Below are 17,358 nucleotides of genomic sequence, written 5' to 3' on the forward strand. Positions count from 1 at the left end.
ATTTGTATGTAGGTGAAGACAGTGTGCAGGACTTGTCTTTGTTGATGAAGCAATTTGATTTTTAAAAGTTGGAACGTTAACAAAAAATGTGATGGTTGTCAATTTAAAAAGATCATTTTGCAAGTCAAAAAAGTCGATTGACTCGCAAGTTAGATAAGATTAGCTATCTGGATACCTGGATAGCACTCACAGGTAAGGGGGAAATGTTTTTTTAAATGTTTTTTGGGGCGAACTGTCCCTTTAAGGATTAGCAGTGGTATGCAGCGCCCTCTGGTGGAAAGAATGTGTAAAACTGTGCCAATAAATAAAAAAGTGTACCAGGCGTTGAATTGGCTCCATCCATTCACACAGATTTAAATCACAAAATATGAAAAAACAGTCTTTACATGATCACATGGCCAGATAAATCAAAGAAGTAAATCAACATTAAAATAGTATCAAGAACACACAGTATAGAAACTTAACTAAGGTATTAAGATTTCAATGTCAAAAAACGTAAGATGCACGCAAAGTACAATTGAATAGGCATCGGCTAGTGAAAACAACTTCAGAGAACAAAGACGAACATGACATCGGGCCAGTTTGGATGGAAAACGCTCTCTCCGTTTGAACAGTCTCGTGAGCAGCGTCGTTCTAAAGGTCACGTGGTTTGCCTCTCCAGTTCTCACGTGGTTTGCCTCCAGTTCACGTGAGACTTCAGGTGTTGAGCCAACCACTCCGTGGGCCCCAGCTGCTTGCCGCAGACCCCGCAGAGGCGCGACGCGTCGCCCGCGTGCGACTTGGCGTGACTCACCAGCGTGTACATGTAGTGAAAGGACTTCCCGCACACCTTACAGCAACCGGCACCGGGACCGGGACCGGGGGAGGGACCGGGACCGGCCGAACACTGGGCGGAGGACGAGGAGGTCCTGCTCTTGGCGGCGACGTGGGACGAATAATGTCTTTCTGTGCTTTTGGTTTTCCACGACTTCGCCGCCTTTAACCCACCCTGCCTGGTGCTGCCCGTCCAGACCACGTCCCCGTCCCCGTCCCCCGCTCCGCCTCCCTCCTCCTCTGCGTCGGGTCGGGCGTCCGAGGAGGAGCCGGGCCGCGGGTCCCGATGGTGGAGGCTTTCCACGCGGCCGATGGTGAACATGGAGCTTCTGTCGCAGTCCTTCTTTAGACCCGGGAGCCGCGCCCCCCCACCCGTCTGCTGCTGCTGCTGCTCCTCTTCCTCTTCCTCTTCCTCTTTCACACCCGGGTCCTCCTGAGCCACGCGGCGACGCTTCTCACGCAGAAGCCCTGTGGTGTCGGGACAGAGGACAGCTAGCGTCAAGAGGACCGCTCACATGGGTTGTTATACATTTAGCATTTTTGCACTTTAGTTTTGTATATTGTATATTTCGTATAGTGTTTGGGGTTTATTCTTTAGACTTTTTTTTACTGTATGAAGCACATTCTCAGGAGGCTCATACAGAGCCAAGCATTTCACTGTAATGTACGTGTAGCTTATATGTGACAAATAAAGGAAATCTTGGCACTTCGCTACGAGAAATTTGGAAAAGTCGTGGAGTTTGTACATTTTGGAAGATGGCACATTCCCAGAATGTTTGGGAAACGTCAGAGGTTTGTTGATAATCTTCTTTCTTGTTTTCTTTATTTAAAGGTGCTATAGATAACATTCAGCCACTAGATGTCGCACTAGAGCAGCAGCACCAATCGGGTGCATTCCAAGTGGGGCAATGGTAAACAACAACATTCATTTTGGACCTGCAAAATTCTTTCAATCAATAATATTTGGGGGGGGGGGGGGGGGGGGGGGGCAATAAAAGCAATACTTTTCTAAAAGCTCTGTGGATGGATTATTACTTTTAAATGATTAATCTACATAAATTTTTTATCTATAGCACCTTTAACACTTTCTGCGCCAAAAACGAGTTAATTCGTTTTTGGGATCGTTGTTTCGTTTATTCGCTATACCTATTCATATTTCATAGCTGCAGCCTCTGGTATCCCCGTCAGAGCCTGTCTGAGCTGGCAGATGGTCAACACCGCCCTCTACTGTCAGGCGGAGCTATTGCATCTCATTGAAAATGGGCTGTTGTGTTTCAGGAGCCGATCTGAGCCGGGCGGGGGCGGGGTTTAAATACACAGGTGAGCCAGTTCTATAAAACGATGCCATTGAACAGTAACTCCGCCTGCCCGTCATTGTGAAACGGTCGGTAGTGTGGTACAGACCTCCACAAGCATTATTTGGAATTGCGAGCGCTCCGCTACGACGGTCATTTCATGACGAGGAGACATAATAACGATAATCTAGCGTTGATTTCAGGATGATTAGATAATCAGCAGAAAAATTTAAACGTGATGACTGGATTACAGTCAAATGCCTTTTTCTCGCCTTTTTCCTGGAATGACTGAAAAACACCCAAACCATACTCTATTCAAAACAGTATAAAACGGAAATGTACGGATGAAAAAACAATCTGTCTCGGGGCATGTTGACTAGAAGCAACTCACTGAGACTCGACAGCGTTATTAGACCCATAGATATAATATAAGATATAATTTAAGCACTCGCAAATGTCACAGTCTAAAACTATATCCATTGAATAAAGACCTGGCGATGAATGGGGTATCAGCGCCCCCTGCTGCTGGCGGTCAATGTGTTAACTAGTGAAGTAGGAAACATTAAAGTGGAAATGAAGCAGTGCGATAAATACATATTCATAGCATCACATTAGTATTTAGATAAGCCACAGAAGAAATCACGTTATAAAAATAAGCAGTTTCTAAGAAAAAACGATTTGTTGTGTGCATTTCTGAAGCATTTAGCATTATGGGCGCGGCCATTTTGTTGCTGACGTCATGGGGGTTGTTTGGTGTACACTGCTGGTTAGCTGCCTATAGTGAATGGGTCAGTAAGTAAATAAAATGTTGCCTACAAAACAACGGGACCGCGGTGGTTCTGTTTGTATTGCTCCTGGCTGTTCAAACAAATTTTACCATGTGAGAGAGAGGAAAGTTGTTTAATTTCCACAAACTACCAGTGAAAAAAACAGTGTTGTTGGCATGGGGACCGGCGTTAGCAACCGGGAGCGATCGCTAGCTAGTTAGCACCAGCCGGGGACCGGCGTTAGCAACCGGGAGCGTCGCGGAGCATTCAGCCTGCTGGCTACCTAGATCCACTTCAACCAGCGTCGCGGAGCATTCAGCCTGCTGGCTACACAGCTTGTCGGTGTGCTAATAGCCTCTGCAAGCTAACGGTAGCTGGCTACACAGCTTGTCGGTGTGCTGGAGCCTCTGCAAGCTAACGGTAGCTGGCTCCAGGCTATTAGCACATCGACAAGCTGCTGGAGCTCCCGACGCTCGGCTGGTTGAAGTGGATCTAGGTAGCCAGCAGGCTGAATGCTCCGCGACGCTCCCGGTTGCTAACGCCGGTCCCCGGCTGGTGCTAACTAGCTAGCGATCGCTCCCGGTTGCTAACGCCGGTCCCCGGCTGGTGCTAACTAGCTAGCGATCGCTCCCGAGAGCTAACGCCGGTCCCCGGCTGGTGCCAACTAGCTAGCGATCGCTCCCGAGAGCTAACGCCGGTCTGTCTGTCGAAGACCGAGGGAACCGCATCAGGCTTCAGCTGATTAGTGGTCTTCTGGACAAACCTTCCACCCCCAACAACATAATCCGAGGCAATGAAGTGTTCTCTGGGGATCTTCATTCCCTGTCCAACAGGCTGATCACGCCGCCTGAGTGCAGCCAGCCTGAGCCAACATGCCAACAACACTGTTTTTTTCACTGGTAGTTTGTGGAAATTAACCAACTTTCCTCTCTCTCACATGGTAAAATTTGTTTGAACAGCCAGGAGCAATACAAACAGAACCACCGCGGTCCCGTTGTTTTGTAGGCAACATTTTATTTACTTACTGACCCATTCACTATAGGCAGCTAACCAGCAGTGTACACCAAACAACCCCCATGACGTCAGCCATGACGTCAGCAACAAAATGGCGGCGCCCATGTTGAAAACAGGGATATTATATTTGATTTTTCAGACAAATAAGATAGATTTCACATTTGATTATAGAACCCTGTCTTACACAAGGTACACAACAAACAAACTAGGATCACATTGCTCACTGCTTCATTTCCACTTTAAGCATAGCTGGCAGTACATCACATGGATCCACGCACTTTTGAAGGAATAATAACAAAAAATAAGAATTTCCTGATTAGTCCTTGAGATAGTTGTAGTTTTCCAAAACAAGATTTTATTTTTTTTTTATATATAAATATGCTGACAAATATTGGTTGCAGAAACTGTTTATTTTATTTTACTTTATTTACAGTTGTACAGCCCTGGCCTATATTAATATAATATTAATGTTGCACCGAAAACTACCTTTCCTTGTATGTGAAAACTACTTGGCAATAAAGACCTTTCTGATTCTGATGGAATCTGTGCAGAAACACTGTACACACAGCGGGAGGCTTGTTGCCACGACAACGAGTCAGAACGCTGCGACGACTCCGCACTGACCTGGAGTCTGTTGTTCCGACTGACCGGACCAGCGCTCCTCCTGCTCCTCTTTGATCTCCAGCTCCTCCCCCTGGCCCAGACCAGGGCTCGGGTCCTCCTGCCAGCTCTGGGCCGCGGGGAACCAGTCCGGGCAGGAAGGGACGGCCGCCTGGTGGACTTCTACACGGGGAGGACAAAAGTAATACATTCATTTGGAGATATGTGTGGAGAGACCAAACACTCTTTTCAGTCGAACATTTAAAAGGTGATAATTTTAGGCCTTTAAAAGTTGAAAACTACAAAGGTGAATAATACTGTTTTTTGCTCATATTTTTTAGAATACTGTTTTGGAGTCTTAATTTAGTTAAGAATATAGGACAGGCATATATAAGCATTATGCTTCAGTCTGTACCTTTTCAGTCAATCAAATGTTGTTAAATGTATTATTGTATTGTGTGAGATGACTGAATATTTAATTTCTTTATTATTTCTTTATTTCAGATCCCCATTAGTCACTGCCTCAGCAGCGACTATTCTTCCTGGGGTCTGGATCCAAACATATAAAATTAAACAAGAATAATCAATACAACAACATAAAAACAAAACAAATATCAATAAAACACCAATAAAATATACAAACAATTATAGAACATTAAACCAATCAAAATCAGACAAATATGTATGCCAAATTTTCTAATATAGAACAATAACAAATATCAATAAAACAACAAATATCAATAAAACAACAAATATCAATAAAACAACAAACAAAGACATCTCAGAGAAAACTAAAACGTGCTCAAAAACAGCACAACATTCCATACACTCATACTCTAATACTCCTCATGACCACTAGACAAACACATTCCAAAACAACACATAACCCAACACAAGAACCCATTCATTAGACACAGATTAGACCCAACCAAAATCAATCTCTTTCTGCATTACAGCCACTCGTAGTCTCCTCTTGAATCCCACCTTACTGGTAATTGAAACCAAATATTGTGGAAGTCTATTCCAGTAGGACATTGCCCTGTACATTACAGTTAAAATGTACAGAATAAACTACTACTACTACTACTACATAATAGTTTTAATCTGTCTGCATATAATCCTTTTTACATATCTGTAGATACTATATCTATATCTTTACATATAAGGGATATGTAAAGATATAGATATAGTATCTACAGATATGTAAAAAGGATATTTATTTTATTTTATTTAGTTTATTTACCTACTCTTACTAGTTACGCTGCTGGCCAGAATGACTTACTACCATAGTGTCTTTATACCTGTATCACTGTACATATTAATACTACAACTCTGTACATACATCTGATTAGCACTATTACTCTGTAGTACTCATTTACACATTTTATACTCAGTTTAATCACCTGTGCAATGTATATTACTGTTGCACTTTACTGTTAAATTTGCACTCCGATTGGATGCCAAACTTCCTTTCGTTGTACTGTACTTGTGCTGTATAATGACAATCCAATCTAATCTAATCTAATCTACTCTAATCCCATCCAATCTAATCCAATCTAATCTAATCTACTCTAATCCCATCCAATCTAATCTAATCTAATCTAATCCCATCTAATCCAATCTAATCTAATCTCTTGCACCAGACCTTGAGGCCGTTGTTCCCACTGACTGGACCACAGCTCCTGCTGCTCCTCCTTGACCTGCAGGTCCAGCTCCTCGGGGCCCAGCCCGGGGCCCAGCCCGGGGCCCAGCCCGGGGCCCAGCCCGGGGCCCAGCCCGGGGCCCAGCCCGGGGCCCAGCCCGGGGCCCAGCCCGGGGCCCAGCGCCTCTCTCCAGCTCTGGGCAGCGGGGAGCCAGTCCTCACCGGGAGACACAGAGGAGGCCTGGTGGATTTCTGAAGGGAAACACAAAGGTCATACATTCATCTTGGGAAACGTCCTAATAGTTTTTTTTTTTGTAGTTGATGCTTGCCACTGGTGAGTCGAGGTATATTTATTCCATGTGCAGCAGCCAAGACGGACACCGTTTAGCTACAGCTGCATCCATGTAATGTCAATTCGAACTCTTTAATCAAATACCAATATTGGTAGTGAATATCAGGCCGGATAGCGGTATCAGAGAACTTCCACAATAGATGTGTAACGTGTCAAATTTTTCCTTTTTTAAATCCACACATAGAAGTATGTTAGATCTCTATATAAGATAGATGTATTATTATTATTATTATTATTATTATTATTATTATTATTATTATTATTATTATTATTATTATTATTATTATTATTATTATTATTATTATTATTATATCTCTCTAAAACAGAAGAAAAGTGTATTATATCTCAATTAACCCTTTAATCACCAAAAACGCCGTAGGACGTCTTTCCCCGCCATGCTCATTCTGCCAAAGACGCCGTACCACGTCTTTGATATCAATATTTAAAAAATCTGTGATCGAAATCATATTTCTCCCCCGGAGACTTGAGATCTACTGTTGAGCCCCTCTCAACTCTCCAACGGTTCAAGAGCGCCATCTGGTGGCCGATCGGCGGATCGCCCAGGGCGGAAACAGGAAATGGAAGCTGGTGCTCATTTCAATTCGGTCCGATCACTCGGTAATAATCTCAGGACTCGAGCTGATCACAACGGATAGCAATCCGTTACCAATAACTCGATAAACAACATGATTTGGACGTATATACTATTATACAACCTGGAAATGGATGGCATATTTCTACATCCCATAATAGGAAGATTTCTGTTCCACGCTCATCGCCCAACGCTATGAGGAAGCTACGGTAAGATTCAACGTTATTTTTCAACGTGTTCGATACTAACTGCTCTAATGATCATATCACCCACACTAGATGAATCATATAACGTTGGCCACGGAATTATAAACGACCCCCCCCCCCCATCCGGTCAACATCAAATGATCAGTAGTAACTTCTAGAAGTACGTCCATTTGACATTTTTTATCTCGCGCAGATTCCTATCAAACTGTATTTCATCATCAATATAATGCATTTGGGGCTATAAATCACGTTCTGGAGAAAGCTGCAGAAAACGATAAAAACATACTTATACTTTAGACCGTATTTTAGTATGAATATGTGAATGAAAAAGTATAACGTTGCTACACCCTGAACAATAGATATAGGACGTTGAATGGGCCAGAGTAATGTCAATTTAGTAATACAATTTAAAAAGTTATAGCCCTGCAAAGAAGGGGAACTTCTCCATATTAAATAGGGCTGGCGAAGGATGGTAAATTATGAATTTAAGCCTGGCGATCAAAGGGTTAAACTAATGGCCTTACTCTGTACTGCCCAGTAAATGCGACGGATCAGAACCAGAGGGTAATTCCGGTATGTTTTACTGCAACACTACTATCACCGACATCTAAGAAGGGAGATCCCCCCCCCTTGAACGGCCCTTCTAAGGTTTCTCTCCTCCACATTGCCTGTGGTGCAGTTTTTTCTTACCTTCGCGTGGGGTATGTCTGGGAGTGTTGCATTTATTTTATTTATTTAAAACATTTTGGACCTTATGGTGTTCTTGTTTTGTTCTTGACTTATTGTGATGTTTCTTCTTGACCTGTTTAACACTTTGGCTGCCAGGAGCCGTGTTAAAGCGTCATTCCCGGCCATGCTCAAGTTGCCGATGACGCTTTACAGCGTCTTTAATATCAATATTTCAAAAATCTGGAATTGGATTCATATTTCCCCTCCGCTGGCCTGAGATCCACCAGGAGGACCCACTGAGCTCTCTGGCGGTTCAGGAGCGCCATCTGGTGGCCGATCGGCGCAATCGCTTAACAGGAAGCGCAGTAGAGGTTTTGCTGGACGGCCGTATTGCTTCCGGGCACTTGGTACATGTCCCGGGACTCTGGCTCGTCACGCGATCGATTGCCAATAACTCGATAAACAACATGATTTGGACGTATATACCATTATACAAGCTGGAGATGGACCGGGTAAATCGCCATCCCATAATGATAAAATTTCTACTCTACGATGATCGCCCAACGGCGCGCGGAGACTGGGGTGAGTTTTAGCGTGTAACGTTACCGTCTTCGATACTAACTGCTATTATCAACATTTGACCCACATTAGATGATTGGTATAACGCTGCCCACGGAATTATAAACGCCCCCTCGCCCATCCGGTCAACATCAGATGACGTGTAGTAACTTCTAGAAGTACGTCTAGTTGGAATTTTTTATATCGCGCTGATTGCCATCAAACTGTATTTCATCATCAATATAATGCATTTGGGGCTATATATCACGTTCTGGAGAAAGCTGCAGAAAGAGATGAAAACATACTTATACATGATTAGACCATACTTTACTATGAATATGTGAATGAAAAAGTTTAACGTTGCTACACAATGAACAATACATATAGGACTTTGAATGGGCCCTAATAATGGCAATGTAGCAATAGAATTTAAAAAGTTATAGCCCTGCAAAGAAGGGGACTTTCTCCATAGACAAATAGAGTTGGCAATCTATGGTATATCATGAATTTAACCCATGGCAGCCAAAGTGTTAAAGAAGACGTGTCCGGCCCATGGGGACATTAACGTGTGTTGTCGGGCCTTACAAATACATTTGATTTGATTTGATTTCCACTAAATGACTAACAGGGACAAACATATTTTGGAATTGGTCCAGTGTTGAGCGAGATGACTTCAGCCACGAAACGGCTACAATTCGGGGCCATTTGTGCGTCAAAGTACGTCCCACTAAACAAGCTCGTTTCTGTCACTGACTGGCGTTTCAGCAAGTGTGTCTGAAGAGTCTTCCATTTCTTATTTCTTCTAAGTCTCGCTCAGAAATCCAGCTATATACTACTTATGGCTATGACATAACGTACAATATGTACTTTTTTTTTTACATTAGTACTTTATTACGATTAGTACTTTATTTACATATTTTAAGCGAGATCGGGCTTGTATACGACACGTCAATGGACTAACCTGCTTCCTGGAACTGCTCCTGAAGTTGACAACCTGTACAAAGAAAAAAGATCAATCAATTGATAAGTCAGCCGTGGTCATTCTGAGTGGCGAGAGTAATAATGAGAGTATCTGTATGTCATGTATGTCCCTATGTCATAATTGTCACTATGAATTGAAAATGGGGAACCCTGATGTAAACAAGACAAAAGTCTTTCTCTGGTCTGCATCCCCTTAACAATTGTGTGTATTGAGCCGTACTGTATTGTACCCATTCTGCAATCTGTTAAATAAAGTATTCATTCATTCACTCACTCACACAGTTGTCTTACCGTGTATCTTATAGAGATGCACCCTGAAGTTGGCCCTGCGGCTGATGGTCTTCTTGCAGATGTGGCAGTGCCAGTGGCTGCGGTCCTTGTTCCTCTCCTTGCAGGTGCACGGCACCACGAACCGCTCTGCAGAGAGAGGGACAACACCTTTTTTTTTTTTAAGACGCTCACTCACTCACTTATTCGTGGTTAGCCACTCCGCCCCCTAGTGGCAGCTCACAGACATTGCATTTTGTGCAAGACCAGTTCAATTTGCCTCATTCACCTCACCGCCATCTTTGTTTTTTCGTAGCTGGCTATGAATGCATTTCAATGGCTGGCAGATGACTCATTCACTTTCGTGTATTTCAAAGCATGAAAACTACAGCGGTGAGGTAATCATGAGCTTGTGATTCAGATAGTTATTGTGACTGTTGTTTCGACTCTGATAGTGTTATTCTGACTGTTGTTTTGACTCTGATAGTGTTATTCTGACTGTTGTTTTAACTATGACAGCGTTATTCTGCCTGTTGTTTTGACTATGATAGTGTTATTCTGACTGTTGTTTTGACTATGACAGCGTCATTCTGACTGTTGTTTTGACTATGACAGCGTCATTCTGACTGTCGTTTTGACACGTATACATTACTACTTATATATCCAATCATTTGTCTTTATTACTGGGTCTTGTAAACGAGTCACAGTAGTAATATCATGTATTTTACCTGCTCTCCCACTGCACAGAAATCAGACCGTAACCAATGGTTACTTACAGGCAGACATGTTGGAAGGGAGACGGCTACACGAACATTCCGTGCAAGGCCTCTACTGCCAGGCTGAACGCTGTACATACTGTGTGCATACAAGACTTACCGACGTCCTTCTCGGTGAAATGGATGGCGTTAGAATAATGCTTCTTGATCAGGTGCATCTCCGTGGCCACGGTTCCCTTGCGGCAGTACGGACAGTTTCTGTTCGCTGCGAAGTTCAGCAAGTCTGCGTCCGAGGTGAACACATACTGCACCTCTGAAACGGAAGAAAACAACCACGTTCCACCTCAAGAGAACTCACAAAACCCCGACGTGTGTCGTTATTAGGGCTGTCCCCGACTAAGGATTTGGATGGTCGAATAGGATTGGCCAAAATTTGACATTAGTCGACTATTGGTCAACTAAAATAAAATATATATATATATATATAATATTTAAAAAAAAATATCATTCCATCTGGGCTGTGGGGGGTGCTTAATGTCTGAAGGAGTCGACTGAAGGCTTCTTGTCCTCTGCAAAAGCATGCAATTGGTCCACTGATGGATACATCTTGATATTTGTCTAGTCTAGTGTGTTCATTAGATGGTGAAATCCTCTTTCAGTGCCTCTGTGCCTGTTTTCGTAGGCAGTTAGCCTCTGGTATGCGTGCCATTAGCGTTAGCCACGCTTCTAGGCCTCTTTTCTTTTGGAAAGAATGATAAATAAAAAGTATTAAAAGTAAAAGTATTTTTTTATTATATTCCACTAAGAGGTTGGCCAGTCGACTACGGCTCCTTTCGACCGATTAGTCGACTAATCGATTAATAGGGGCCAGCCCTAGTCGTTATATAATCTAATCTAAGAGAAAGAGAGAGAGAGAGAGAGAGATGCAAGAGACGGCAGTTGATCAGGAAAAGAGGGTGGAGCTTGAGGTAGGTCAACTGGACCATACTGGATTGGATCACCTGTTGTACATTGTATATCACTGTTGTTGCACTTTACTGTTACATTTGCTCTCTGGTTGGATGACAAACGTTTCACCAACACTACCAAGAAATGACCACAAAACCTGGCTGTAGAAGACTATAGTTGTCACAACAACACATTAACATTATTTAAACCCAATTAACACTTTGGTTGCCTAAGGTTAAATTAATGATATACCATAGATTGCCAGCGCTATTTGTCTATGGAGAAAGTCCCCTTCTTTGCAGGGCTATAACTTTTTAAATTCTATTGCTACATTGCCATTATTAGGGCCCATTCAAAGTCCTATATGTATTGTTCATTGTGTAGCAACGTTAAACTTTTTCATTCACATATTCATAGTAAAGTATGGTCTAATGTATAAGTATGTTTTCATCTCTTTCTGCAGCTTTCTCCAGAACGTGATATATAGCCCCAAATGCATTATATTGATGATGAAATACAGTTTGATGGCAATCAGCGCGATATAAAAAATTCCAACTAGACGTACTTCTAGAAGTTACTACACGTCATCTGATGTTGACCGGATGGGCGAGGGGGCGTTTATAATTCCGTGGGCAGCGTTATACCAATCATCTAATGTGGGTCAAATGTTGATAATATCAGTTATTATCGAAGACGGTAACGTTACACGCTGAAACTCACCCCAGTCTCCGCGCGCCGTTGGGCGATCATCGTCGAGTAGAAATTTTATCATTATGGGATATATTATTACCCGGTCCATCTCCAGCTTGTATAATGGTATATACGTCCAAATCATGTTGTTTATCGAGTTATTGGCAATCGATCGCTATGTAGAGTGACGAGCTAGAGTCACGGGACATGTACCGAGTGGCCGGAAGCAATACGGACGTCTAGCAAAACCTCTAGTGCGCTTCCTGTTAAGCGCTTGCGCCGATCGGCCACCAGATGGCGCTCCTGAACCGCCAGAGAGCTCAGTGGGTCCTGCTGGTGGATCTCAGGCCAGCGGAGGGACATTATGAATCCGATCGCAGATTTTTGAAATATTGATATAAAGACGACGTACAGCGTCCCCCGGCAACTTTAGCATGGCCAGCAAAGACGTCTAAAGACGGCTCCCGGCACCCAAAGTGTTAACACAATAGAACACAGTAAAAAAAATGTAGCCTGGGTTACTTAGCATACATTACCGGTTGGCAATTCTTACCAAGGGAGTGGCTGGGAGCTCCAGAGCCCAAGCCCCTCTTGGAGGTAGTGCCTCTACCGCACGCTGGCGCTGGGGTCTGGCTCTTACTCGCTGGAGCTGGGATGTGGCCTTTGCTTGGTGGAGCTGAGGTGGCGTGATGACCTGAATGAGACCGGAGAGAGTCTTATTATTAGGCTTCTTGTTTGTCTCTTTGAAGCTAGGGATGCACCGATATTATTGGTATCAGGTATCGGTCCGATACCAGGCTGAAGTCGAATATCGGGATCTGAGAATTTCCACAATACGGCCTATTATTAAGATATTAGATACTATGTGAAAAACGATATGATTTAATGTTCCATGTCCTACCTTTGTCTATTTTTCTGCTGTTTAATTTTATGTCTGCACTTTATGCATTGCTCTTGATCTGCCAATTTTGGGGTAATTTTATGTATATGTCCTTTTCACTGCTGTGAAGCACTTTGGGCTGCGATTCTTGTATGAAAGGTGCTATAATACAGTTGATTATTATTATTATCATTATTACAAAAAATCCGATACCACGAAACACATCTCACATGCTAGAAATCAAAGCAAAGTGACTTGATTTGCTGCATTTCTGACATGTTTAAATCTCTCTAACGGAGGAATATATATATATCTCAATATTTTTTGTCTAATGACCACAAAATGTCTATACTGTTCGGATCGGGCTGGGGGCAATTAATCAAGTTTAGTCTTCCCACGATCATGAAAAAAAGATCATCATGATGAAGCCATCATTGTGCCACATGCCGTGTTGCTCTAATTTGCTCTCGTGTTCGTAAACGCAGCGCACCCATCCTTCACAGCGGTGCTCTTCGCCCCTCCAAGCCCAAAAAGTAGTTTCAGCTCGTGTTGAGAGGGAGGAGGGAGCCATGGTAGAGCCCCTTTCGGGTCTGTGATGCACGCCAACCAGGCTGGACGGGTGAATACACCGTCCCTTATACCTTCATAGAAAAAAATCCCACAATGGCGGCTGGGTGGCATAGCGGAGATTGTGCTCGTCACCAATGCAAGAGACTCCGGTCTCGAATCCCAGTCTCAGCGTTGCCTCCGGCTCGGGCCAGCCGTCATACTAACTCATTTGGCAGAGTTAGAGGGTGGGAAAGTCGATGGGTGGGGATTGGACGTTGTGGACAGCGACTCCTACAGGTCGGTTGGGTGACACCTGCACAGCAGAGACAGGAAGTATCGGGGGCGGCGTGAGCCTCCCAGTCCCACGCGTTACTCCTCGCCAATGAGAGTCCGCGCTGGCAGGTGAAAAGATGCGACAGGCTGCCTCCTCGTGTACCGGAGGGGACACGTGACGCAAGGCTCCTATCCTCACTACAGCCGACCAGTGGGAGGCATAGTCTAGCAACGTTCAAGACAGGGGAGGGGAGAATTGCCAATACGAAATTGGGATGGGAGAAAAATAGAAAGAATAAGGAGAAAAAGTGGATACAAAAAAGAAAAATCCCACAATTAACTCTGTCTCGCTTTTTCTCTATCAAAACGCTCGTCGTAAAAGTATCACAGAGACATTTCAAAGGTACTCACAGTTGCACAAGGGTTTCGGACAGACAGACGCTAGGGTTTGAAAGCTTGGCGTTGCTAATAAACATTTAAAATAATTTTTATAAACTGGTCAACACGGCTCTAATCGGCTTTATTTCCGGCTTTGGGTGCTGTGCTCTGGAGTGTGTTGACCAGTTTATAAAAAATATTTAAAATGTTTATTAGCAACGCCGAGCTTTCAAACCCTTGTCTGTCCGAAAAGATATAAGATATAGATACGCTTTTTCTATGAAGGTATAAAGGGACTGTGTATTCACTCGTCCAACCTGGTTGGCGTGCATCACAGACCCGAAAGGGGCTAGGAGCCATGGCTGTTAATAAGATGTGTTATTGTGCTGATTGATTGATTGATTGAAAACTTTATTAACAGATTGCAGAATGGGTACAATAATACAGTACGGCTCAATACAAAAACAAACTGCTAAGAGAGGATGCAGACCAGAAAAAGACTTTCGTCTCGTTTACATCGGGGTCCCCCGTTTTCAATTCATCAGGACATTTATGACATACACGACAAACAGATATACAGACAGAACTGTGTAGTGAAAAGAGATCATAAAAAAATATATACATCCGAAGGGGAAGAAACTGTACAATGGTGGGGTGGGGTGGGGGGATTTGGACATTTACAGGGGCCAGTAGTTGCTCTGTTCCCCGGAAGGCAGTGCTCCTCGTTCAGTGTCGCTTTTAGAAGATTGTCCCTTTATTACATGATGCATCTGACATTAACTATATTTCTCTTTGTTGACTGACTGCCCTGAAGACTGCGGTTCCCAGTCATCAGTCTCCCCTATGGATCAAACAAACAGCAGAGACGTAATACGCAGAGTGGCTCATTGATAACCAGACATGTCAACACTGAGGTGTGTGTGTGTGTCTGTGTGTGGATACGGTGCGTTTGTCTATGTCTGGGTCTTTTAATATGTCATGGATGTGCTCTGTCCTTGTGTCCATGACTGTATTGTGACCCGTGTATCCCTATCGTATGTGCTTCTATGTGCTCTTGTTGTGTTTTTATTCTAATGTTATTTATCTTGATTTTATTCTGTTTTTATTGCCAACCCTTTTTCACACAGGATGTTAGCCTGTACCTTCTGGCATGCAGGGGCACTTGATTGATTGATTGATTGATTGATTGATTGATTGATTGAAAACCTTATTAACAGATTGCAGAATGGGTACAATACAGTACGGCTCAATACACACAATTGTTAAGGGGATGCAGACCAGAGAAAGACTTTCGTCTTGTTTACATCAGGGTCCCCCATTTTCAATTCATCATAACATATATATGACATACATGACATACAGATAAGACAGTACTGCTACATCCATACATTTATGACATACCAGATTTACAAATACAGTACTGTTTTGCGTGCATCCGATTGATTGATTGATTGAAAACTGTATTAACAGATTGCAGAATGGGTACAATACAGTACAGCTCAATACACACAATTGTTAAGGGGATGCAGACCAGAGAAAGACTTTCGTCTTGTTTACATCAGGGTCCCCCGTGATTTGATCTGATATTATTAACTATATTTCTCTTTGTTGACTGCCCTAAAGACGGCGGTTCCCAGTCATCATCAGTCTCCCCTATGGATCAAACAAACAGGTAATAATATGCAGCAGAAGTATGAACGCAGACCACTGGACGCCCCACCCTGCTGCTGCTGCTGCTGCTGCTGCTGCTGCTTGAGGATCAGGGCGTCCAGCAGCCGGCGCTGGGTGTTGAGCTCCAGCTGCAGACGCGACGCCTGCACGTCGTACTCTCGGATCGTCGTTTCAAACATCCCGAAGATCTCCACGGTGGCCGAGCTCAGCCGCTCGTTCACCAGCAGCCTCAGTGTCTCTATCTTGGACATCGTTTGAGCGGTGTAGTCGTTTGTTGTTGTTCCCAAAAAGATTGGCATGTTGTTGTGTTGTGGTGTCTGTCTGTCTGTCTGTCCAGTTGTTTTCCTGGAGTCTGACTCCTGCAGGAAGTGGTCGTTGTTTGCCCCCCCCCCCCTCCGACTGCGATGGTAACGAGTTAAAACGCTACCGCCACCTGGTGGACTGGAGGGAGCGCACTGTCGCTCATTATTTTCTTCTCAGTGCCATTGATTGATTGATTGATTGATTGATTGATTGATTGAAAACTTTATTAACAGATTGCAGAATGGTTACAATACAGTACAGCTCAATACACACAATTGGCAGGGGGTGGGGGTAACTGTACATTGGATTATCGACGAAACCTTACTTGGTTCCAAGAAGAGGGTTTTGATTGATTGATTGAAAACTTTATTAACAGATTGCAGAATGGGTACAGTATACAGTACAGCTCAATACACACAATTGTTAAGGGGATGCAGACCAGAGAAAGACTTTCGTCTTGTTTACATCAGGGTCCCCCATTTTCAATTCATCATAACATACATGAATGAATGAATGAAAACTTTATTTAACAGATTGCAGAATGGGTACAATACAGTACGGCTCAATACATACAATTGTTAAGGGGATGCAGACCTGAGAAAGACGTTTGTCTTGTTTCCATCAGGGTCCCCCATTTTCAATTCATATAGACATATATGACATACATGACATACAGATAGTCAGTACTGCTACATCTATACATTTATGACATACCAGATTTGCAAATACAGTACTGTTTGTGATACAGAAGGAGTCAAGAAAAGGGAGTATATACATTTGACGTAGAAACTGTACATTGGAGGAGGTTGGGTGGGGGGGGTTGGGTACATTGGGATATTGACAACCATACTGGGTAATTTACATTGGAGGTGGTTGGGGGGGGGGCCGGGGGGCACACTGTATAAACAAGTAACACTGTACATTGAGGGGGGGGGGGAGGAGACACTGTACAAACAAACACAATTGTACATTGAACTATTGACAAAACCATACTAGGTAAATGACTGTACATTGGAGGGGGTTGGGTTAGGATATTTACAGGGGCCAGTGTTGAATTGCAGTCTCCCGTAGGTGTCCCTTGAGAGAGGTTTTGAAAGTGGGTAGTGATCCACATTCCTTTACAGCTTTGGGTAGGGCGTTCCACATTGATGTGGCATAATTGCGAAACGTGTTTAGTCCCTTATTTGAGCCGAA

The 17,358-nt window shown here is 43.5% G+C and overlaps 1 protein-coding gene across 1 annotated transcript; it reads right to left on the minus strand.

Annotated features, from left to right (window-relative positions):
* Positions 1–396: 396 nt before the first annotated feature.
* LOC311238685 (uncharacterized protein) lies at positions 397–16,179 on the minus strand. The gene is made up of 8 exons (XM_084326839.1): positions 15,911–16,179; positions 12,664–12,804; positions 10,633–10,785; positions 9,781–9,906; positions 9,470–9,502; positions 6,135–6,383; positions 4,514–4,672; positions 397–1,281 (listed from the first exon to the last, which is right to left on the minus strand). The coding sequence occupies exons 1-8, from the start codon at positions 16,158–16,160 to the stop codon at positions 665–667; spliced, it is 1,728 nt and encodes a 575-aa protein (XP_084182965.1). The 5' UTR covers positions 16,161–16,179; the 3' UTR covers positions 397–664.
* Positions 16,180–17,358: the final 1,179 nt, after the last annotated feature.

Source organism: Notolepis coatsorum, assembly GCF_963971535.1.
Source record: "Notolepis coatsorum genome assembly, chromosome: 13".
Lineage (NCBI taxonomy): Eukaryota > Metazoa > Chordata > Actinopteri > Aulopiformes > Paralepididae > Notolepis > Notolepis coatsorum.

Excerpts from the sequence above, each read along its gene's own strand:
- LOC311238685 (XM_084326839.1), bottom strand. The coding sequence starts at position 16,160 with ATGCCAATCTTTTTGGGAACAACAACAAACGACTACACCGCTCAAACG. Across the intron at positions 6,384-9,469 it reads GGAGCAGTTCCAGGAAGCAG|AAATCCACCAGGCCTCCTCT; the intron begins GTTAGTCCATTG and ends GTTTCCCTTCAG. Across the intron at positions 4,673-6,134 it reads GTGGGAACAACGGCCTCAAG|AAGTCCACCAGGCGGCCGTC; the intron begins GTCTGGTGCAAG and ends CTCCCCGTGTAG.